Genomic DNA, 25540 nt, shown 5'->3' with positions numbered 1-25540 from the left:
AAAACTGCAAAACAAAAACTCCTCTGCTTTCTGGAAGATAATCAACAATGAAGGAGCCCCGCAAATGGCATTACTGACAAACGCAATTTCTGAAGCTGAGTGGATACAACACTTCTCGAAGCTATACAGCAAAAGAACAACCGCAACAGAGACACCATCATCTACCTTAGAAAGATGGAAGTTAGAATTTGATAAAAACGACATCGAGGGGATAATAAAAAGAGCTAGCGCCCTCTAAAGCACCAGGCCCGGACGGTCTAACAAACCACACAATCAAAGAAAATCCAGAGCTGTGGGCAGAGCTATGCCACATGATGTTCAAAAGAATAGCAGCTAATTGCAAAAGTCCGGATTCATGGAAATGCGCAATAATCATTCCTATTTTCAAGAAAGGGAATCGATTTGATCCAACAAACTACCGACCCATTGCGCTGCTAGATGTGTTAGGCAAAGTGTACGCGACTCTCTTACAACAACAACTTGTGAAATGGGCAGCTGATTCAAAACATCTGGACCCAGGTCAGACTGGCTTTGTCAAGGGTGTAGGTTGCTCCCTGAATCTTCTCTTAATCAACCTCCTTAAAATGGAAGCCATAAGAACAAGAACCAAGGTGTACCTCGCACTGATAGACTTCTCACATGCCTTCGACAGCATAGATAGAGAACTACTATGGGAGAAAATGAAGACGTGGGAATGTCCGGAAGATCTGATAGCGGCCATCAAAGAGCTACACACTGGCACAAGCATCAAAATCCGCCTGGACCATAAAGGCACCCTGTCCAAAGCGATAAACACCTTTTGCGGGGTTAAAAAGGGTTGCCCACTGGCTGCTATAATATTCAATTTATTTTTATCGGACATTGGAGGAGCAATTGACAGCGTACGCTCCTTCTCTCCAAAAATACACGGAGCCCCATTAAGCTGGATGCTATATGCCGATGACCTAATATTGCTAGACGTAACACCCATAGGCCTACAGCGAAAGATCGATGCAGTAGACCTATATGTGAGAGCTAATGGCTTACAAATCAACAAAAAAAAGTGTGAGGTGCTAACACTGCAAAACTTGAAAACAACAAAGCACAAAAAACCTAAATGGCACTTGGGAAAAGAGTGGCTAAACAACACAACAAACACAAGATACTTAGGCATGCAAATTAATTCAAGCCTGAACGACAGTCAATGGGAACAGGTAGCCAAATCCAAATGCCGGCAATTTGCATGCCAAGCTAGCGTATTACACAAGAAATATGGAAAATTTTCAATAAAACCGGTAAGGAACTTTTACTGCCAAAAGGTAGTGCCGGCCCTGATCTTTGGTGCTGAAAATGCCCTCGGATGCTCCGCGGATGTTTGGTCTACCCTAGAAAACATCTTCTGGGTAAGAGTTCTGCAACTACCAAAGGGTACATCAACTGCATGTATAAGATACGAGCTAAACTTAACATCAATTAATGCACGAGTTAGTTGGAACCTGCTGAGCCTCTTCAGAAAGATAACCATGAAGAAAGTGGCCCTGCAATTTGAAATACTACAAAATCCTAGCAAAGGAAATCCCAACTGTCTGCTATCAATGTGGTATAAACGCTGCGAGGAAATTTTGGCTTTTTATGACATCGACCTAAAAACCCTACACGACAATCCGGACGCTGCAAAAATTAAGGTCTGGCGATTGGACTGGATCGTGACTGGGAACTTAAGATCAGCTAACAACTTAATGAAGGCGGTGCCGTGTGAAGCAAGAAATCTAAACACCCTACAGCCTTATATCGATCTGTTCCCAGACAATGGCAGCAGAGCCTTGTTTCTACACTTCAGACTAAACGCATTTAAAACAAGAGAGTGGTCTAGAGAGCAACGCAAAACAGAAGAACTCAATGCAGCCTGTAGATTTTGCAATCAGAAGGAAGAAACTTTAAAACATCTAACACTCCATTGCAAAAGCCTACATCGGGAGAGATCACTGACATTAGGGCCTCAATTAACGAAATTTCAAACGCCAAGTGCGGATGACTGATGGCAAGCACTGTTCGACAGTCAGGAAAAACATCTGAATTATGCGTTAATTCGCTTTTTGAGCCTGTTGGAAAAACTACTGATATAACACCTAAAACAAGGGCAAAACTGTGAGATCGCATTAAAGAGGCTCTCAACTGGCGAAGGATCGAATGCGACTTACAAACTCATGATGTTAAGGTGTCAACAGACGAGAGCTACCCGGCCATTTAAGGAGAGAAGAGTGAATAAACTGTAGTATAATATTTGATCTCCTTTTTTAAAGGCATTTTTATGCCAAAAATTAACAAGTCTCTGGAGTGTGGTATCCCAACCCGTGATTTCTGCAATGGGTCTGGCTTCAGAGGGGAAAGATATGGTGTAACATATCCCAATTGACGCATTAAGAGAGCTTTGTGGGAACACGCTTAAAATGAATCTACGCTTGGACAGTAACCTGGCTTTATTTTGAAAGGGATTGAAAATGCATCTGTTTGAATAGTTATTAACATATCCTCACTTTGCTATATCACTCCAGGCTCAGTGTAACTGGTTTTGTTCTGTATGTTTTAGGTTTAGTCACAGCTTTGCTATTCACGATCAAAGAAGACTCTGCCTTTCACAGCAATAGCTCACTCTACCAGAGCATTTATTGCAAATGGATGCTATTTGCAAAGCAGCTACTTGGAGTTCTATACATACCTTTACTGGGCACTACTGCATTCACACACATTCTAAAGCGGATTCCCAAGTGGGACAAGCAGTGCTAAAACCTCTATTTGCCGCTATACCTTCTCACAACCCACCTTCTCCAGATACTGCTCGCTAATCGTGACCGAAAGCCCTGATGCCCGTCGGGTTTTCGGCATGTAATACAACTATATAAAATAAAATAATCACAGTAAAGACAATTTTGGATTTTATGTCTTGTGTGACTAAATCAACCTGGACTTCGTCAATAAAGTCCACCTCTTGAGATGCCCTTAGCAGACATAGCTCACAGATTTGGAATCACTGCAAAAAGGAGTAATACGTTCTTTCTATTCATCACCACAGGACAAGATTCATTGAATAAACCCTCTTTTAATCTAAGCTCCCTGCCCGAACTCAGATTATCCATTGGCCCACTGTTTCCATTCAAGCTAATTTCTCGAAGCTGCGTAGGCTGAAATTTGCTGGCTTGAATGTCAGAGGATCTGGCACCTTTCAAAACACTATACGCATGTTTCTTGAGTCTATCTTCATGAACCTGCCTCATAATAGAATTTGTTGGACTCCCTTGGCTAGAGCTCAGTGTATTGGTTTGAGCACCATCACTCACACCAGTCTCTTTATGGGGCTTAGTTCGTTGTTGGGAATTATTTACAACTATTTCCTGAACCCTTTGTGGATCAAGGACCCGTTTATTGTTAAGCAGACCACTCCTCCCTCCCCCCAAACCCCTGCCTCCCCATCACTACTAGTGCCGGTCAAGAGAGAATGCTCTTTATGTTAGTGTGACAATATTGTCACCAGGTCATCCTATAATTTCCTTCCTAGTTTATCAACCAATGACTTTGTATCTTTCAGATGGCTTTTTACTACGTTGGCTTACGTAGGCTATAATCCCAAAACACCAATGACCCTCTGCTCATCGCTGTTTGCAACAGACACATCTTCTCTTATTTACATCCCCAATGCACCAGGGAAATTGGAAGAGGGACCCAGAGGAAATATAGAAGGGGCCTAGTGGTGTTTCATGCCTACCTCCAGCCATGAGACCTATCGTGAGTTCTCAAAAAGGTCCTCAATGCCTCCTCTTTAGCCTTCTCTATTTCAGGTTTTTATTTTAGATTTCTTTTCAACTTATTTATTTGTTTCCTGTGATTGCAGCTGTTCCTGACTAGGTACTGTACCCTGCGCATTCTTCCCTACTTCACCTGTTGGTTGTGTAGTTAAATCCACCTTATCCTCGTCTTGCGCAGATCACAATTTCACCCTGGCTAACCCTTTAATCCCATATGCCAAGGGCCAGAAGGGGAGAGGGGGGCCTGGACCCCCAATGTGCAGAGAAGCAGACCAGGCTGTGATGCCAAGTTGTTTTTGTGCATGCAATGCTTAAGACAGTCACATAATTCATCGGCCTTAGTGAGTCTAATTTCAAGATAACTGAATCAAGGATGACTGTGTAGTTTCACTTCCATTTTTATGTTTGTAATTCAATGCGTGCAAGACGGAACCATCGTGGCAGTTGCTCACATCCTCCCCTAGTTGACTGTACCTCTTTTCAAAAGAGCTGTACTCCTTACTTCTGATCTCAGAGTAGAGCCTTTCACACTGGCATGATATTTTAAATCCTTCATCGCCAATCCGTTTTCTAAAAAAAAGGAGGAGGAATCTTGTATGAGATTCAACACATCACACATTGTCAGTTCCTCAGCCCTCTGAATATCCAACAACTCTGTATCCAATACGGACAGCCTCTTGCTCTCAAGTCCGTGCCACTGAATCAATATTATTCTTAATAAAAAAGGAAGCACTCTTAGCCTCATTCAATTTCGCTTTTGCTGTTGCCGTCACTGGTAGATTCACACACGAGGCTCTAGTAGAGGCTACCACAGGTTCCTCCTCTGCAGATTTATCTGGAGGCCTTCCTGCCCCCAGTCCACCCTGTAAAACTGGTGAGACTGGTAATGCAAGGGTATGTGCTTGCTCCACCAAAACTGCTAAGTCCAGAGTACCCGACACTTTGTTAGCCTGAGCTGGCCCTTTGATACTGCTGCACAAATACTACATCAATTATAGGTCTAAATTAAAGATACACACTGTAATCGCCGTACAGGGACCTAGTTCAGCAGGGAGCCCCAGCTGCCTCTCACAAGATGTGGCCTCAAGGCCGTCTGCAGTGCTATTTGCACTCAACGGAACTCTGCGCCCGCGGGGGGGGGTCTCTGGAAGCAAGGTGCTACAGCAAGAAACGTCCATAGAGAAACACAGTGACGGCAAAAGATCCAACTCTCAGTGCAATTCGGACTGCACTCACCACAGTAGCCTGACTTGAAGCCCATAGTATTGAAAAAGATCAGACAGTAGTCGTTTAGAGGAAGTAGAGGACTAAAGAACACTACGTTTTCTGGGGGGGAAATAGGCAAATCCATTCAGTACCCACCAACAGCAGAATGGCCTTGGTACAGGAGCCTGAGGAAGAAGAGGGCAGGGCTTGCATGCAGCGTATACACATGGAGACTGCATTCATTTCATCTAGTTTCATGCCCTGCTGTGAAGGTAAACTAAGAGTCTGAAAGAAGTGAGAAACAGTTGTAGAAATTTTCGGCATGGAAGGTGCTTTCCTATACAGTTATCAAGCTCAGTGCCCGGGCATTCATTTCCTAGGGGGAGAAGGCAACACCTTTAAAAAGAACAGATGCACTATGCATTTCCCTTTTGCACTCGATGCGATTATGGAATGAGTCCCAAAGATCTCAGAATATTAAATGGTAGCTGAAAGAGGCTGCAAGTACCGGGGGTGGGGGAGCGGGGGGCGTTTACGCAGGCACCATGGGGAAGAAACGACACACAGATTGGACTCCAGTAGCGCTTTCACTATATGAATCTGTGCCGCTATAGCATGGAAAGACTAAAAGGATCAGGCCCTGTAGAGAGAATGTATGGTACAGCAAAAAATAAGAAAACCTGCTCACTTAAAGCATCGAAAAATCGGTCAACTATGTGGTTTCCAATCAAATAAACAGTACTGTGGTACAGTTCCAGTGTAAGCTGGTTGGCTGAAAAGAAAAGTTAGGGCATGCAGAGTATGCAACTGCACAGGAGGAGACAGCATGGAAAAACTGATAATGTACAAGCTAGTGAGTCCACATTCAAACACCCTAGTAGCATTGGAAATGGAAATAACTGGGTGTTAAGAGTAACATGAGACATGGAAGCACCATCTAAAAAAGCCATAGCATGGAGAAAAGAAGAAGTGCAGTATTGTTAGCAGCAGAAATAAATAAAAGTAATATTAATGTAACACTTCCATGCCACAGTGCGCCTGTATATGGGACATCAAAGTATATTTTAATAAAAATAGATATAATGCACATTTATGTTGAGCAACATATACATACATGTGATATTTTCTCTAGTGAGTGCAATTTGATTTGTAAGTCTTTAACACCACCACAATTTCTGAATATTATGCGAGCGGCCAACAATTTATAATAAGTATTCCCATGGAATGCTGATCGATTCCCTGAAATGTGTTCTAGAACAAGAAAAAAAAGAATGCAGAATGGGTAAGGAATAAGGAGGCAGTGAAAAGTCTGCAACCGGGCAGGTAAAAGGGAGCAGGGGGACCTGCGGTCAAAGGAAGGAGGAATGGGGCGAGCAAGGCACAGCGTGCCAAAGGATGGAAAAATTGGGCTCTAATGGAGGCAGGGGAATGCAAAATAGGAGGCAAGGAAAGGCAGTGCAGGGAAATGATGTGCAGAGAGGGTGAAATGGAGTGCAAGGGTTGGGGTAAAGAGGAACAACGATGGGAAATGGAAAAATAAAAAAATGGGATTCTTGGAAGGCAATTGGGTCATGCTTGGCTGAACGAAGGAAATGGAGACAGAGGAGAAGGACACAAAGCATTGGAGAAGAAAATAAATAGTAGGGAGGGGGGGGTCTATGAGGTTTCATCTCCGCAATTTGCACGGGGACCATTTGTTAGCATCTTTTACCACATTTAACTGCTGAAAATCCAGAGGGAGACCTACTGCAACCCCTTCAAATCCCCCCCACCTTTCTAAATACCTTGCCCAATCCCCCCTCCATTTACATCTGCAGTGAAATGTGGTAAAATACTTAACACTAAATGGACCTCGAACAAACTGGTCTGCAAGGAAATGGGATAATTACGCCAGAAGGGCACATGTCCGCAAGGTGCACTCAGAGATGGTTATTAATCAATATTTGCAAGGCTTTATTCAAGCATTGCTGGCAAACACAGGCCCAAACTTCTGTGCCTGGGCAGACACACTCAGTTTCCTGGTTTTGCAATTCAGTCCCTATTTGGGTCCAGAAGGTAGTTCTGCTCAGATTCCGCTCACATGTAATTATCATTTATACTAGTAAGACCATTCTGACAGTTTAGGAAAGATCATGACTCCAGACACTAGGCGGGAGGAGGCATCTTACCTGGGGTAGAGCTCCTCGACTGGGATCAGTTTCTGCTCGTGGATAGGTGTTGAAAGGTCTCCCAGTCTGCTGTGTAGCCTTCATCACTCCATCGCTGATGGGGATGTTGGGTGTTCGGATATTAGGCCCAGAAAGTGGTCGCTTTTCCCTTGGAGACTGTGGGCTTGTATCGCCTGTGTATGTAGACTTTGGTCTTTTGTCTGAGCCATCATTCTTCTCCCTCCGGACAACACGGTCAAGAGGTTCATCGTATCCCTGGTCTGCAGGGTGCGCTCTCCTCCCATCTGACCGGTCGTGTGGTCTTATTCGATTGTCAGAAGGCTTCTGATAGTCCGGTGGGGGCAGCCGCAGAGGGTGAGGTTTGGAGCTGGGCTCCTGTCCTCGTGGTTGTTGTGGGTGTGTACGCTGTTCCTCTCGGGGTCGCTCCCTTCCCAAGTGCTCTGGCTCAGGCCTGGCACCCGGTCGCCCCCGATCCCTGTGCTCTTTATTTCTTCCTGCATCCTCAAAGTGACGGGCTCGGGACACCTCGTTCAGGCCATTCTCCTGGGGGATCAAGTCTCGCCGGGGGTGAGACGGAGGGCTGTCTCTCCGAAGAGAATTGGAGCGAGTGACAGACATGTTCTCAAATTCATCGAGCAGCCACGTTAACGATCCGTCCCTTGCAAGCTTATTCCCCCGCACAATGGTCTGAAAAAAATAAAAACAGCAAATATGGAAATTAAAAGAAAAATCTTGCAGTGGGAGGAAGCACATTCATAATTGCATAACATATATTCAAGCTAACACATGGCATCCTCCATGTGAAGTCATGAGTACAAATCAACAATATAATCAAAAAGAAAAGCTGTAAAGGGCAGTCTTGGAGGAAAGAGGGAGGAGGTCAAAGCTGCAACCATGAGGGAGTTTGGAACCTTCACCTCGGACTTCCAGCACATACCAAAGTGCAGTTAAAGGGAGGCATGTCCCAATAGGCAGTCACAAGCAGGTTATACCCCATTATGCAGGCTCAAGCAAGGAAGGTCAGATATGAAGTAACGGGAAGAGGGACAAATAGACAGCCATCGGGGGAATATTTTCTGCAGTGCAGTAGATGGGCGGCGTAGCAGCCAAAACTGCAGCTATATGGGATGGAGGGCTAAAAATTAAAGGGCGGGGGGATATTGTGCAATGATGAAGGGGAAATGAACAGTCATGGATTGGGGGTGGTGGCCAATGGGCAGCTATTGGGACAGGTCTTGTGCAGCCATTTCACATTGTAGTACATACAAAAATCACACACACAATCACACACACACACAATCACACACGCACACACACACACACACAAATAAAAGTGATAGAGCAAGAACATCCGTGCACCTTTGACTACAGGAGGGGAGGAAGGGTGGGCGCATGTGAATCGAAGCAGATACAATCATCAGAAATATGATTACTGTGAGCAATGTATGCCTTCTGAGGCTTGTGGCTCTGCTTAGATCACATGCTATGCATAGATTAGCGAGCAGTATCTGGAGAAGGAGGTGGGTTGTGAGACGGTATAGTGGTAAATAGAAACACTGCTTGTCCCACTTGTGAATCCGCTTTAGAATGTGTGTGAATGCAGTAGTGCCCAGTAAAGGTATGTATGGAACTCCAAGTAGCTGCTTTGCAAATAGCATCCATGCGGACATTTGCAATAAATGCTAAAGTAGCTCCTGAACCTCTGGTAGAGTGAACTATTGCTGTGAAAGGCAGAGTCTTCTTTGATAGTGAATAGCAAAGCTGTGACTATCCATCTGGATATGGCGTTTTTTGAAATGTGATCACATTCCCTACCAGGTGCTATGGAAACAAAGAGCTGGTCTGTTTTCCTTAGAGGTTTTGTTTACATAGTACAGGACCGCCCTCCTTACATCTAATATATGGAGGCTTCTTTCAGCTGAGTTAGCTGGATTTTGGAAAAGGGTAGGCAGTTCAATGGGTTGGTTGACATGGAACTTAGATATGCATTTTGGTGAAAACCTAGGATGTGTTCTAATGACCTCGTGGGGATTACAAAGAAAGGGTCCTGTACAGAAAATGCCTGTAGCTCACTAACCAGTCTTATCGAGGTGATGGCTACCAAAAAGGCGGTTTTGTAGGTTAAGTGTTTTAGGCTGGCCTTGTGCATAGGCTTAAAGGGCGGGCCCATGAGCTTTGAGAGCACAACATGAAGGTCCCAACCTGGTAGAGGTTAACAGGAACTTTGCACCAAGACGCACTGTTCTGAAAAGTGGTGTACGCGAACAGGGCCACTAGGTGTACGATGGAGTTAAATACTAGGCCAGAGTCTAGTAGATAAACCATGTAGTGTGGAATGTTGGATGGTGAACATTCAATTGGATTGAAGCATTGTGATGTGCACCATACTACAAACGAATTCTACTTCGAAGTAATAGTGTCTGGTGTTGGGTTTCCGTGCCTCCTTGATACACACCTTTGAGGAAGGTTTAAGTGCCCAAATTCTAAGACTTCAGGAGCCATCTGCTAAGTTCATAGACTGAGAATGGAGTGTTGTCCCCTTGTTCTGGGACATCATGTTGGAGGGGCACAGAAGTTAGATTGGTTTGCACATCGCCAGTTTGAGCAGATGTGGAAGCCATGGTTGTCTTGCCTACATCGGAGCTAGCTACAGGTGGCTTGTTCCTGGTGCATCTTGTGCATTATCCTGCTGAGGAGTGGTATGGGGCGGAGGAGAGCGCAAGCACATTTCCCTGGCCAGCTCATCCACAGGGCATTCCCATTGGACCCTGGTTGGGAAAACCTGGATGCAAAGTCTGGGCATTGTGCGGTTTGGCTTGTGGCGAACAAGTGTAAAGGAGGATAACCCCACAGGTTAGACGATCTCTGTTGAATTGCCACTCATGTTCCTCAGGGAGAGGATTTCTGCTCAGAGTGTCTGCTAGAGCATTGAGTTTTTCCTGAAACATGTTGAGAGACTAGGAACATGTTCCGCTTAAGTGACCTCTTCTACATTTTTGGGGATAGCCTGGACTGACTTCAAGAGTGTGTGCCTCAGTGTTGGTTTAGGTAAAACATGGCAGTGGTGTAGTCTGCGAGGACTTGCACTGTTTTACCTAGTAGATGCTGCTGAAAAGCTTGCAGAGCCTTGAGAACTGCCAGAAGTTCTAGAAGGTTGATGTGAACTTGGGCTGTGGTGTGTGTCCATTGGCCGTGAGCTGTGTGGTGAAGGTAATGGTCTCCCCATCCAGATAGTGAGGCGTCTGTAGTTCGTATCGCCTGACCTCGTGGAGTGCAAAAAGGTTTTCCTTTTAACAAGTTGTCCTTGGACCACCACCAAAGAGACTGTACTAGGGTTAGCGAAACAACCACTAGATCATTCCACTGACCGCTTGCCTGTGACCATTGTTCCACTCCTGCAATCGTGCGTGTGGAACTAGGTAAATGCATTTTCTTATGACTGGCCCCAGCAATTGTTTTGCTTGACTGCGTACGAGAAAAAAATTTCCTTGATGGAGAATCCCAATTGGAATAGCAGGTTGAGTGTTCTTTTGGTGTTGTGTTTGCAAATTTGAGAGGACCTTTGAGGGCCAGCCGTCCAGAGAAGGGTACACTGGGATCGACTCTCTGCGTAGGTGCGCCGCTACCACTGCTAGAATACCCTTGGTGCAGAGGGTATGCTGAAAGAATGCACCTTTAATGCTTAGTGTTCTCCCGCTATTTGAAAGCGTAGATACTTTGTGTGCTGGGAACATTGAAATATGAAAGTATGCTTTTCGAAATATGAAAGACAGGCATGTTCGCTGGGCGCAGGTCTAGTACCGGGTGCCTTGTTAGGTCTTTCTTTGGCACAAGGAAGTATGTTAAATAAATACCTGTGTTTAGCTGGTTTGATGAGATTTCCATTGAGTCCTTTTTCAACAGGACCTTCATCTCCTCCAGTAATATGTGCCTTTCTTCTGGTGTCATTATTCTGTGTCTTGGCGGGTGGTTGGATGGTTTTTGTAGAAGCTCTATACAGTATCTGCCCGCCACGGTGGATAACACCCACTTGTCCGAAGTGATCCTCTCCCATGCGTGGGTGAATTGCGAGATGCAACCTCTTACTGGAGTAGAATGGGAGGGGACCTGGAGCAGGGCGTCATTGCTTGGTGGAGTGGAGCCTCTGGCAGAGGCGGCTCTACTCCTTCTCCTAGACCTTTTGTAGCCTCTTTGAAAGTTGGAGGAGGAAGACTGTTTTGGGGAGACTTCTCATAAATGTGCCAATTCGCTTCACCTTAGAGACACTTTGCTGGATTTTGAGGACTTGATTTTTACCTGGAAAGAGCGCAAGCCTTTTTTTCCCCCCACTCATGTATTTTGATCTGTGTTTTACTTTTGTGTTCTTAGATTATGGAGTTTTAAGATAACTCCATAGGCATCTTTTCATGTGTGTTATACAGCACCTTCAGTGCAGTAACACAGGGATGTCTTTTTAGACTTCCCAAAGGTTTAAATACCTTCTCAGGGATAAACTACTGTTTCACAGAGAATGTAAAGGTTAAATTGACTTTACTAGTCTTTTTTAATTCATAGACCCAGCACACACCATCTTCCTATAGAGTACTGGAGGGGTTACCTAGTATCTCCTGGGTCTAGAAACTCATGTAGCAATCAAATGCTACCCTTTTCTATTGAAGTGGCTGGTGGCAGTGGTTTTACAATGAACTACCATGATTTTTCCTGACCGCAAACACTGGTAGCTAAAAATCACGGGAGCCACTTTTTCAAGATGGCGCCTTAAGCCTCTTTGTTTAAACAGGTCCTGGTCTTTTTTCGCCATTTCTTTTTGGAAAGGTCCTTCTAGAGTTTGTCTATGCGCACCAAACTAGGTTTGGTCCCTTTGTTTTCGTGCCTTTGGCCGGCTTCAGGACTGAAGACCGCCTCTGGCGTCTGTGTGTCTGGGGTGGGTAGGAAGTGAGGGAGGTGCCCGAAACTCCCTGTGCCTAGTCTCCTAGGAGACCCAAATGCACACTGGTGTGATTGGCTGGCAGACTGTCCTGCAAGGACAGACACCCTGCTGGGTGAGTGGCAGCTAGGCTGGAATGAAAGGGAGAAAACTGTTTAAAAGACGAGTCTCTAGAACTGGAAAGGACAGTCTACCACTGGAACGAAAGAACCAAAGACGAGCTGGAAGAGGACAGCTGCTGCAACTCCTGGACCGTTGGTTTGCCTGGTGAAGCCCTGATGCAGGTCCGAATCGCCAAAGCTACTTTCGACCGAGAAGCCCCTTCAAGATCGACTTCTTCCTTTGAGTTGATGGGACCAATCAACTCGTAAGCCACCTGGATACCATTCTCGGAGCTGGTTAGGATTAATCAGGGGGAAGGACACAGCTTGTGCGCTTGTCGACAGCTACTCGAACTGAAGTGACTCCATTTGGTCAGCGTTCTCCGACAATACCGTGCAGTGCAGGAGTCCCTCAATGTCCTCCCTCTTGTCCCCACGACTGAGGCTCAGGAACAATGAGATCGGCAGGAACTGCCAGGAACCAACGTCTTCAGCTGCAGCTTTTGCTTCATATTAAGGTACTGTGCCAACCCGATTGAGAAAACGCATCTCTCGCAGTGAAGGTTTGTGGAACTTTCCCAACTTGCATGCCGTACTGTGCCAACCCGATTGAGAAAACGCATCTCTTGCGGTGAAAGTTTGTGGAACTTTCCCAACTTGCATGCCTAACCAGCTTGTGACCCCAACCTATGATTCTTTTTCATACAAACTACTTCTGAGAACTTTGGCAAAGACTTTACTGTTAACTTCAAGAACTGCTCTTTCCTATCCAAGACACTAGCCCGTTGACTTTGGCCTAGGCCCATTTACTGGAATTGAGTCCTCTTATGAACTAAAGCTATGTGCACTGCCTAAGAAAGTATTTGTGATCTATTCTATGAACTTGTGCTTTGCCCTCCCATTTAAAGAGACAGAAATGCTATTTTTCTCCTATTTCAGGGGAGCCTAATTTACTCAGAAACAAATTGGTTTGGTGTTTATTTGTGTATGATATTAAGTTGCTTCCTTCTAGTTGATGTTTTCAAAATGATTATGTAATAAATTAATAAGTGTTTTACCAAGAAACCTTGAGTATAAGTGTCTACTTGAACCATTGTGATTGTAAGACCTCTGTGTAACATCATTGTACTGCTCACATCCCTCTTGAGATAAGCATGGCTGCTCAGCTCGCTACCACAAAACTGTGTAGTACAGACTTATACCAAAGGTTGGTTTTGCTTACCCCTGTAGTCCTAATTGTATGTGGTGGTCCCAGAGGGCACTGCATGAAATTCTGCCTAACACTGTCCCTGTGAGGTGCCCCACGATGGTGATGCACTGCCTTGACTGTAACCAGGGGAGCATTGTGGGCCCTGGCCACAGAACCTTTTTGTGTTAAAATACCCCCTTTGGACCAAAGGTTTGTTGGATAGTTGAATAAGAGATTTTAGAGTGTCATATTCCTCTTTACGCTTTCCATGGCATCTTCGACTGCCTTACCGAACAGGACATTAGGTTCAATGGGCATGTTGAGCAACGTGTCCTGCATCTCTACTTTGAACCCCCACCTACTTGCCTTCTGACACAGTCTTTGTGACTAAAGGGGCTCTGGGACTGCCTCAATTTGTTGTTCCAGCTCGTCCCACTTATGGCAACCATAGCTAGCCAGGAGGGTGGTATGGTTTGCTATTCTAGTTTTGTAGGCAGCCAGGGAAGTGACTTTTCTGCCAAATGTTTTGCTTTCTTTATCAGGCAGGGCCTCCACAGAGGCTAGAGGTAGGCCCATTCTTTTCCTTGTAGTGGTTACAACCAGGGAATCGGGTTTAAGCTGACCTCTGATGTATAGAGGGTCGGTGGATGCTGGTCTCAATGTTTTCTCGATGCAGGGGTTGACCGCTCTTGTAAGGTTTGGTGTAAGAACAGAAGGCTGAATACGCCTCCTGGGTGTCCATCTTAAAATGCTGGGCTGCCCTGAGAAATAGCTCATTATACTGGAACCGACTGTCAAATGGAGAGTCAGCCACTGGCTGATGTTGATGGTCTGGTAACTGGATGACGTAGATGTCCTCATTGTCACAGTATTGGTCCTGGCTATACTGGTTCCCTTGATCTCCCGGAGATCCAGGAACCCGAGGGGTGTATAGTATAAAGAACCCACGATGGATGAAGGTACTGTGAGGTGGCCTGGGTGGAAGTGCTGGGCTGTGAAGCATCCAGATGACCTCTCAGCAAAGGGCTCATCCCTGGCCACTCCTTTCTGCGTAGGGCCCTGAAGGTTCTGGAGTTCCTCAAGGTGCTGGTCCATGAAGTCCATAAAGCAGGACATTGTCCTCATAAACCTGTCAAAGCACTCTGGGGCCACTCAGTTAATTTTGCAAAGACTGAGGGAGTAGTTTTTTTTAACAAGGGTGTAGGGTCCTTGTGATGCATGGCCCTTGAAATTGTGTCTTCAGAGGCTGCTATCTAGTTGAAGATTTTGCCATTTTCAACATTTTTTTTATTTTAAAAGTGTATCCGGAATGGGTTTTTTGAGAAGTTCCTTCATTTTGGACGTGGAGGCAGGGGTCGCCGAAGTGCCCTTCTGTGCTTGAAATTAGTGCTTTTTTAAAAATGTGTTTTATTTATTTATTTATTCTTTTTTTAGGCACAGTGTCTGAAGCGGCTTTCAACGTCTGTTTCAGAGGTCTGACGTGCAGCGAACGCAAGCATGATGGCCTAGTGGACAGGGATGACTTAGAGGACCCCTCCTTCAACTCTGCGTTGCTCTGAACAGCCGTGGTCGGCGGTTGGCTGTGGGGTATGTGTTTAGTGTGGCGTTAAGTGTGTGTGTGTGCTCGAGCCACAGGGTGACTTCTCCGTCACAGGGCTGCTGGCCTGATTGTTGGAGCCGGGGGTTCACACATGGGGTTCCATTGAACCCTCATCGCCTTCGGTGTCACAAAGGATGTCGATGCTGCCCTCACTGTATTCCCCCATGTCTGTGGAGGCCTCAGCTTACATGGTGTGGGCAGCCAAGCGTGGTTCAACAGTGCTTTAGGGTTTTGGGGGGAAAGTCTGCAGGACTTGCAGTTTTTCTCAGGGTCATCACATGGCCGACAGTGATTGCACACCTTGTGCATGTCCTTCCAAGGGTATTTCCTGTTGCAGAAAGGGCAACATTTAAATGAGTGTTTTACGTTGCTAGTGGAAAGTGCCTTGCAGCGATAAAAGGGAAGAAATGGGGTTCGAAGAGGCATTCTCTTAAAGGTTACAAGTGTATGAACCTCCCCCGCTCTCCCTACTGTGAAGGGCCAGGTCCAGTGAGGCAGCAGTCATCGTTTGTCAAAGCATTTGAGCATTGTCGACGATGTAGCCGTCCATCGATGGGTGCCGAAGCAGTTGGTAGTGCGACGGGCACTGGGCGGTTGTAGAAAGAATAGCAAGAATGTCTAAAATTAAACTTTGTCTAACAAAAGGTGTCAGCCAGAAGAACTACGCACACTATCGACTGATCATGATGGTGAAAAAAAACAATCTGAGGAACCTCAACACATGAAGGCCCATGGGTACAGTAGATGTCACACTAGGGAGATTATTACTTTCACGCCCAGTCGACGTCCCTTTGAGTTTCAAAAACAAATCATGTAATACTCGGCGATTACCACTAGACATCGGCCTATGCACAGCATGTGACCTAAGCAGATCCACAAGCCTCAGAAATATAGGATACATTGCTTACTGTAATCGTTTTTCTTGGCCTGTTTGTGCTATTCTGGTGGGATTCTCTTAGGTTTTTGTGGCTTCTGACCCTGTTTTTCTGTGCTGGCCTGCATCTAGAGTGTGCAGTCCCTGGGGTTTTTGTGTCTGGCTTTCCCCCAGTCCCACCCACCTCCCCCGAGTGGTACATCCACCTGATCATAACTGACCTTGGGCAGCCGGCTGCCCGTGCAGCCCCTGCGGCTAAGGGCCCCAAGCCAAAGGGAAGCTCTCACAGGGGCGACCCCAGATTGTGTCTGCAGGTGTCAGCAGCGGAGGCCAGCAGCCAGCTGTCAACCAGCAGCAACCATCAAGCTAGGTGTGGCCTGGGTGGGGAGTAGAGCAATCACTACTCCAGAATCCCTGCTACTCTACCTGCCCTCAGACCATAGCAGACCAGGATATTAACACTAACCTGCTTAACTAGAAACAATTGTGAACACTAGCCTGTGTCGCATCTACATAGGATGGTGAAGGTTAGCAAGTGCCATACTTGGATAGAATTGAGAATGTTCGCAAGTACCACATTTAGAACACATAATTGTGAACATTAGCCTGCGTCACATCTACACAGGACTGTGAATGTCGGCCAGCGCCACATCTGATAGAATAGCGAATATTAGTGATTGCCACATCTAGACTGCTTTGGGAATATTACCAATGCCACACTTAGATAGAATTGTGAATGCTGGCTTGCTTTGCATCTAGACAGGATTTTGAAGGTGGCCCAGTGCCACATTTGGATAGAATTTTGAATACTGGCATGCGTGATACATAGACAGGATTGTGAATATTAGCCAGTGCCGGATCTAGATTGAAACACAGAGATATTCATGCGCCACATCTAGAAAGAACATGGAAATTTAGCACATATCACTTCTAGAAAGCGAGGCCAATAACCAACCACTAACAATTCCACCCCTCTGCATACACCTCTCAAACTCTAACCAAACACAACCACAACCCAAAAGCACAACAAACAGCGCACATTTCACTACACCGCAACACCAAAACAAAACAAAACACCAAAACAAACCACACATAGCTTCGCACAATAGCACACAAAGGCTACTGACCGGAAAGCACCCCCCATGCTCAGCGAACCGTGACAAGCTGCCAACAGTACATCACTGCTCTCTTGCACTTGTCCTGCTTCCAACAAACCTTTGGTCCAAAGGGGGTATTTTAACACTGCTATGGTGCAGTATACCTTGTTCCACTTAGAGAAAAAAGTAGACAAATAATGTGATAAGTGGAGTTTATGAATTAATCTTAACGACTTGCACCACTCTGTGGTTATTTTAACCGATCAGAGCCGGAAAGGGAGCGAGAGAGAGCGAGAGAGAGCCGGAAAGGGGGCGAGAGAGAGCTGGAAAGGGGGCGCGAGGGGGAGCGAGAGAGAGCCGGAAAGGGGGCACGAGAGAGAGCCGGAAAGGGGGTGCGAGAGGGAGCCAGAACGAGCCTGAAAGGGGGCACGAGAGGAAGAGAGCCGGAACGGAAAGGGACGAGAGGAAGAGAGCCAGAACAGAAAGGGGGCGAGAGGAAGAGAGCCAGAACAGAAAGGGGGCGAGAGGAAGAGAGCCAGAACAGAAAGGGGGCGAGAGGAAGAGAGCCAGAACAGAAAGGGGGCGAGAGGAATAGAGCCAGAACAGAAAGGGGGCGAGAGGAATAGAGCCGGAACAGAAAGTAGGCGAGAGGAAGAGAGCCGGGAGGGGGGGCAAGAGAAAGACAGCTGGGAAGGGGGCGAGAGAAAGACAGCTGGGAAGGGGGCGAGAGAAAGACAGCTGGGAAGGGGGCGAGAGAAAGACAGCTGGGAAGGGGGCGAGAGAAAGACAGCTGGGAAGGGGGCGAGAGAAAGACAGCTGGGAAGGGGGCGAGAGAAAGACAGCTGGGAAGGGGGCGAGAGAAAGACAGCTGGGAAGGGGGCGAGAGAGAGAGCAAAACGGGAAGAGGCCGAGAGAGAGAGCAAAACGGGAAGAGGCCGAGAGAGATCTGGGAAAGGCAAGATACCAATCCCAGGAGCTGGCAAGAGGGGCAAGACCATCGCAAAGTATGAGACAAGGTTGAGCAGAGGGAGAACCAGAAGGGGGTGTTAAGAGAAGCAAAGGAAGAGGTGGTGGGAGGAACCATGAAGTAAGGCTGAAGAAGACCTGCATTACTCACCGTAATAGCATTTCTGATGATTGTTTCTACTTAGATTCACATACTGTGCATATGGTCCAACATCCAGTGGTAACCCCAGAGTATTGCATCTTGTCTTTCGAGGATCAAAAGGGGACGTCAGCATAGGCGTGTCTGTAACACTATCCCTACCGTGACGTGTAGTGTACCCAAAATCCCTCACGCGCCAACGTCCCTCCGATTGCGTTTTTTCTGCCATTGGGGAGCCCAAGGCCCATCGTGAGTGAGTACATAAAAGAGAGAAAGTAGTAAGACGTCTATGTTCCTTCCACCCGAGTGAGGAGGAAGGGTGGGCAGATGTGAATCTAAGCAGATACAATCATCAGAAATGCTATTAAGGTGAGTAATACATGCCTTCTGATGCTTGTTAATCTGCTTAGAATCACATGCTGTGCATAGACTAGCAAGCAGTACACGGAGTTGGAGGTGGGTTGTGAGACGGAACAATAGTGAAAAGATGTCTTAGTACTGCTGGTCTCACCTGAGAATCAGACCTAGAATGAGTGTCTAGGCAGTAGTGTTTTGTAAAGACGTGTACAGAACTCCAGGTTGCTGCTTTGCAAATGGACTCTAGGGGAACATTTGCAATGAATAGTATGGAAGCCACAGTGCGTTGCGTAGAATGTGCTCTAGGCTTGAAGGGTAGTTCTCTCTTAGCAAGAGTGTAACAAAGTGTGGTGCATTTAACTATCCACCTTGAGATAGCTGACTTAGAGACAGGATCTCCTTCTCTGTCAGCTGCCACTGAAACAAAAAATTGGTTTGTTTTCCTCAGTGGTTTTGTTCTTTCCAGATAAAATATGACTGCCCTGTGCACATCCAACATGTGCAGGCTCCTTTCGGCCATGTTAGTGGGGTTCTGGACGAAAGTGGGCAGTTCTATAGACTGGTTCATGTGGAACGTGGACCTAAATGTAGGCGCAAATTGAGGGCGAGTGCGCAGAACCACCTTATCTTTGTGGACAGTAACAAAAGGATCTAGTACAGAAAGGGCCTGTAGTTGGCCTGTAGTTCACTAACCCTTCTAATAGAAGTGATAGCCACTAGGAAGGCTGTCTTATAGGTAAGGTCTTTAAGACTTGTCTTGCGCATAGACTCAAAGGGGGACCCCATGAGTTCCTAGTCAGAACCACATTTAAGTCCCATCCGGGAGCTGGGTTTGAAATGGGGGGGATGAATCCTCTTAACCCCTTCGATGAAAGTCTTGATAACTGGTATTTTCCACCAAGATGCCTTTTGTTGTGACGTAGTGTAGGCCGAGAGAGCTGTTAAGTGAACCTTTAGGGAATTAAAAACCAGCCTGAATCTAGTAAGTGGGTCAGGTACAATAAAATGGGAGTAGGAGAGCAGTCAATGGGATCGACGCCCTTGGCATTACACCATATAAGGAAGCGTTCTCATTTACTGGAATAGCAGTATCAGGTGTTGGTTTCCTTGCCTCCCTGAGAATGTCCCTACATCTCTGAGGGAGTAGAAGGTGTAACAACTCTAGGACCTCAGGAGCCAGGCCGCTAAGTTCAGAGTTTGTGGGCATGGGTGCAGTGTCTCTCTCCTGTCCGAAGACAACATGTTGTACTGGCAGGAAAATTTCATAGGAGGGGAGAGGGACATCTCCATTAAATGAGAACCAGGGTTGGCAGGCCCACATGGGGGCCACCAATATCATGGTGACTGGTTCCTGGTGCATCTTATGCACAATCTTGTTGAGTAAGGGAGTCGGGGGTGGGAGGGGCGTAAACAAATTTCCCTGACCATGCTATCCAGAGCCTGTTTTTGCCTTGGAGCGGTAATGTGGGTACCTGGAGGAGTAAACTTGGCATTGAGCGTTCTCCACAGTTGCGAACAAGTCTATCTCTGGGAAGTCCTATTCTGGGAAAACGTTGGAGACAATTTCTTTGTGTAGTCGCCATTCGTACTTTACGGGCAGTGGGAAATCTCTACTGATCAGGTCTGCCAGAAGATGGAGTTCCCCTGGAACATGTTGGGACAAGAGGAACATTGAATTCCAGTTGTTTCCTGCATTATACTTGTTCTGGGAAAACGAGATTGCCCACGAAAGGACCGGCGGGAGCCGCTTCCTCTCTGAGGAGAGGGTTTCTGGCTAATCTGTTGAAGAGACTCGAGTGTCCCATGCTCTTTCTTGGATGTTTCAAGAGCATTGTCCACTGCCTTGCCAAACAGGTTGGTCTCCTCAACAGGTTTGTTAATCAGTGCTGCTTGGGTCTCTGGCTTGAAACCAGAGTTCCTCAGCCATGCATGTCACCTGAGCAAGGTACCTTGTGCCAGGGTTCTCCCCGCTGTCTCAGAAGCGTCCAGGGTGTTTTTGAGCACATTCTGGTACATCTGCTTGCCTTCGGAAACTATGGCGAGCAACTTGGTCCTTGTAGGTTTGGGCACTTCGCGAAGGCCTTCTTGCAGAAGGTTCCACTGGACATCTGCATAGCTGGCCAATAGCGTGGTGTTATTGGCTATACAGGTGGTAAATGCAGCAGCAGTTGTTACCCTTTTCCCCAGTGCATAAAGTCTCTTGGTCTCCTTATCGAGTGGTGCCTTTCCTGACAGGGGAACACCTGCCCGTTTTCAAGAAGTGGCAACCACTAACGAATGTAGAGTAGCATGACCCCTGATGTAGGCAGGGTCAGTTGGCAAAGGCCTAAACAGCTTCTCCACCCTAGGGTTCACCGCCCTGGTCTGACGTCAACAAAGAAGGTGCCAATCTCCTCTTGATTGAGCTCAACAAAAGGGATAGCCTGGCTGTCCGAAGGTTTTTCGTTGAGTATATGCTCCACAAAATCAGAATCTGGTAAGGCCTCTTGAGTGGCGATCTGAAAATGGTCAGCCGCCTTCTTCAAGATGGCCTTGCACGCCATCTGGTCGTCCACTGGGAAGGCTTGCCGAGCCGTAGTGGGGGGAGGGATCTATACACAGGAAATCGGGGTCCTGGATGGGAGTAGGGGACGTCCAGGGTTGAGCATCAACCCAACGGCTGTCTTCCCAATCATCCATAAAACCTGTCTGATCATCCATAATGCAGTTTTCCAGAAAGGTACAATCTTCATCCTGATCATAAGTGTCCATAACATCATCTGTGAGGACACAAGTAAACTCCTTATGTGCATCTTCCAAGGCCCTTTGAAACTTGGATACAGGATTCGAAGGAAAGTCTTCGAGGCCTCTTGGAAGCAAGTGTCTCAGAATAAGAGACACGTTTTTCTAATCTATCCGAACATCCCTCAAATATCTCCCTGGTCCATGAGGATGAACCAGCGGGGTACAGGGGAGGAAAGGGTTCATCTTCTTCCCTGTGACATTGAGGTGTGTCTTCTAATGTGCCTGACAAAAGGCACAGGACTCTCAGCATAGTCCTTGCGGGGTTCGGGGCGCTGTGGCGTGTCTTTTGGCAAGTCTCTAGGCCGTTCTTTGTGCTTCGCCGCCTCCTTCAACCGTTCCTTCAGTCAAACTGCCAAAGTAATCCTTGCGATGGTCAGAGAATCTAGGCGGTCTACCGGCTGAACCGTAGGCTGAGCGGTAGATTTTGACACCATCGGGTGAACCGAAGGTTGATCGGTAGATTTCGGCACTATGTGGGCCTTAAGCAGTGCCTGCGCATCTTCCTGGAGCGTCTCGACGTCCGCGTGTCTTTTAGTGTTAGCGCCCTTTACCTTGGATTGCCCAGTCGCAGGCCGCATCTGCGGCAAAGGCTGCCGATCATAAGATACCACCATCTAAGATTTCAGCGGTTCTGTTGGCGCTTTTGTACGCTTCGACAGTGCCGCCGAAGCAGAACCTTGTGTTGTGCGTTTGGTGTTATGATCATGTGCGCCCCTGTCGCCAGGTGTTTTCCCCATAACGTGATTCGCGTCAGGCCTGGTGGGGTGGGGGACAGGCGCCGCGGATCGAGAGCAGTCCGCCGTTAGGTCAATGGCTTCCGAGACTGAGGCCTGGTCATCGCTAGTTACCCTAATCACTTTCAGCGGTTGCAATAGCGGGAGAAGACCATTCGGCCTGCGACATGCCGTAGGCCGCCCACCGCTTCAAGCAGCGCTCCTTAAGCGTCTAAGGGCACATGAGACTACAGGCCGCACAACTCGCTTAGTTGTGGTCGAGGGGAAGACGGTTGTTACACCGAGTGTGCTTGTCTTTCCACGGATATTTGGCCCTGCACGAGGGACAAAATCTAAATGGCGTCTTTTCCATAGTGAAAGACAGTTATAGCAATGACAAAACCAAGGAACAGAGAGGGTGAAAGAGGAAAGGCATACTTGTAAAGAATATGTCCACCCCGACCCCACTGTCCCTACTGTATAGGCCGGCCACAAGAACGGCAGCGCTGCCGGGATCAACAGGCGTTGAAAGTCTGCAGCAGTCTTCGGTGTTGTTTCACAGGATTCAACTGTCAAAGTGACTTAACAGGGAATAACGGCAAAGTTGATAATAATGACAATAACGCCATCTCTATCTAAGAGCTCTGCATTAGGACGACCAGTAGTCTGGGTGGAAAAAAATCAATCAGATGGACCTCGGCGCATGTGGGATTTTGGGTACACTACACGTCACGGTTGGGATAGTGTTACAGACACACTTATGCCAACGTCCCCTTTTGATTCTCGAAAGACAAGATGCAATACTCTGTGGTTACCACTGGATGCCAGACCATATCCACAGCGTGAGATTCCAAGCAGATTAACAAGCATCAGAATCTTGGTTTTAATACAGATGTATCTAAGGAGGGAGTGTCTAAATAGAAGGCAGTGAACAGTGAGGAGAAAATTGGAGAACAGTGATCAGAGTGGACAACAGAGAATCAACAGAAGTACGAGAGATGAGAGGAAGGATGACCAGATTGAATATACTGAGGCAGGAGTAAGGAGGTGGAGATAGCGAGAAGACAACGATTCGGATAGGTGGAAGAATGAGCCTGAGGCTAAGTGTTGAGAGGGTGCAGGTAAAGTACAAGGCGAAAGAAAGAAGACATGATCTGCCTCCCGCACGTTCTAGAAGGAAGTCGCAGAGTAGTGACATTGGGCTGGGAGGCTGTAGAACCCAGACCCCATGTTAAGGAGGTGCTGGTGGGGGAGGGCTCTCGTCTACCTTTGACCCCAAACCTCAGTTTAGGGCCAGCTCCAGCACAATACCAATGCAGAATCAAACAAAAAGCTCCAGTACACACTTGATATACAGGTGAAGTGTGCACCATGTACGCTAGCTGCACATGATGTTTGCAAGGGAGATTCCCAAAGACATCTTTTTCTACAGACCGAGATGACAAGATCCTGCAAGAGATTTTTCTTGGAACTCATTATGCTGGATTTGAGATACTGAGCACATACCTACAGAGGCAGGTCCTAACACGAACTGAACATCGCTTTAGCCCTTTTTGCACCTTTTGAGAGAGCCTTATGCTTACTTTGATGCACAACCATCCAGTTACCTTTATACATTTTCTTGACCACAATAAAGGCCTGTGGGGAAAAACATTTCAATTCTGGCTCAATGCAGATCCTTATATGCTTTGCGATGAAGAGCCCCTATTTATTGTCTCCAGGGGTCAGAACAGTGTGTTGCTAGTGGGAACCCGTGGACCCCAGATTGCCTCAGTCTACCTTGGCTGGTGAGGCCACAGTGAGTTTGTCACACTTTTACAAACCATCACTATAGCAATTAGGTATTCGCTATTCCATATGCTACCATCGCTACCTAATCTAACCACTACCCAATGGACAGTCATTTCTGTTACTTGCACACAAAAAGAATTTGACCAATGTTCTGGATATTCTGCAAGCGATTTCTTCACAGACCAGCACAACACCATGCCCAAGTCCAGTGATTCGACTGGTCAAGTGGCAACCAATTCCTCCCATCCAACCTCATTACATGATGCTTGATCAGCTTTCTGACAGAGCTTAAAAATGATGCTCTGATAATAAGCAGTAAATAAAGGCACAAAGTCATATGTAGAAGAGGTGGAGGAAGAGTATTCAGAAAGAAGATGAGCTGTTATTATTGAAGACAAATGCACACTGGTAAGGAATAATAAACATTGCCATGGAAGGATGCTGAAATAAGGACCAAAAGAACCTCACACAACACCAGAATGGGAGGATAGCTCAGGGGGAACACATTTGGCTTGGAAGCAAGACAACAAAGAGCAACACTGGTTCGAATCCCAGTCCCATGCTTGGAGACTGGTCACCGGTATTGAGCGGCTTACAAAAGATTAATTTTGTAATGAGGACGTTTCTTTGCTGCAGGCCCAAAATATGTAAGAATTGATGTACAGGTTTTGAGGTTGCAAAAGTAGAGCTCGTCTGTCACTCACCATTGAAAGGGAGACAAGAGATGCATTTTAACGTGCATTATGCCAAGAAGATTTGTCGAAATAGTGATACCATTCTAAACAGGGGTTTTGAAACATCCTTGAAAGAGGTTATAAAACCTCCAATACCCCATTTGCCTTCCTTCTGCTGTGCCCGCTCTATACTGCCAGAGGCAAATAGATTACCTGAACCTTAAGAGTCAGCCACCGCTTCCAGGGCGAGGTATTGGGATAAGGAGGAGAAGAACTGGCACACACTAAACAGAGGAGCAAAGGTCAGTCAATCAGACCCAAAGACGCTCCTCCAGAGCAAAATCCATGCCAAAGAATTAACTTAAAAACCTGCAGCTATATACATTATAGACCTTTATAAATTCGATGTTTTTCTTGCAATCGTTTTTTTTTTTTTTTGAAAATTGGTTTTATTGATTTTCAACATGGGTATAGCATTTTCTGTTACATACAACATAACACAATTTTAGCTGCAATGCGTTCAATTCAAAATAACTTATCTCCAATCCAAACTTTACCCCCCATCTCCCACCCCGCAACCCTTGAGGCAGCTGGTGATCTCCTTACTGAACTTGGAGCATGGGAGGAGATCATTGGCTAATTCGCTGGATTTTTTTGGATCAACAAAAGCATTAATGGCAGATTAACAGGTTAGTACTCTTGCTATGTCGTGGTGCATACTCAACTTCAGTTACTGTACTTGGCTCGGAACTCAGACCATTCAGTGTCAATGGAGGTGCGATCACCGTGAATGGCAGCTGTCAGCCTGTCCATAGTATAGATATTGCGGGAGACATTTATCCACTCAGATCTTGTCGGTAAACTTGCTCTTTTCCAGACGGAAGTGAGGCAGGCCCTGGCCGCCAGCACGAGTCCATGTATCAATTTGGGTACTTTAAGTATATGTTCTTCCGTTTCCTCCAAACCAAACAAAATCAATAGTGGTTGCTTTTCCCTCCCTTCCCCATCAAGCTCTTTGATCCAGCTGAGTACCTCGTCCCAAAATGCTTGAACTGCCCCGCAACCCCACCACTTGTGCCAGTAGTCTGCTTTTTGGCCACACCCCCGCCAGCAGAGCGGGCTCATATCTTGATATATCCTGGCTAGTCTCATCGGGTCATACTGCCATCTAA

At 46.6% G+C, this 25540-nt stretch overlaps 1 protein-coding gene across 2 annotated transcripts in view; it reads right to left on the bottom strand.

Moving 5' to 3' along the window:
* PAK4 (p21 (RAC1) activated kinase 4) overlaps positions 1-25540 on the bottom strand; it is a 401050-nt gene that overhangs the window by 136698 nt on the left and 238812 nt on the right. For both annotated transcript variants that reach the window (XM_069644235.1, XM_069644236.1), the window contains one exon: positions 7157-7843. In XM_069644235.1, the coding sequence (XP_069500336.1) occupies positions 7157-7843 (687 nt within the window). The remainder of the gene's footprint in view (positions 1-7156; positions 7844-25540) is intronic.

Source organism: Ambystoma mexicanum, chromosome 2p (assembly GCF_040938575.1).
Source record: "Ambystoma mexicanum isolate Mex_15411 chromosome 2p, UKY_AmexF1_1, whole genome shotgun sequence".
Taxonomy (NCBI): Eukaryota; Metazoa; Chordata; class Amphibia; order Caudata; family Ambystomatidae; genus Ambystoma; species Ambystoma mexicanum.
This window is presented reverse-complemented; position numbering and strand designations above follow the sequence as displayed.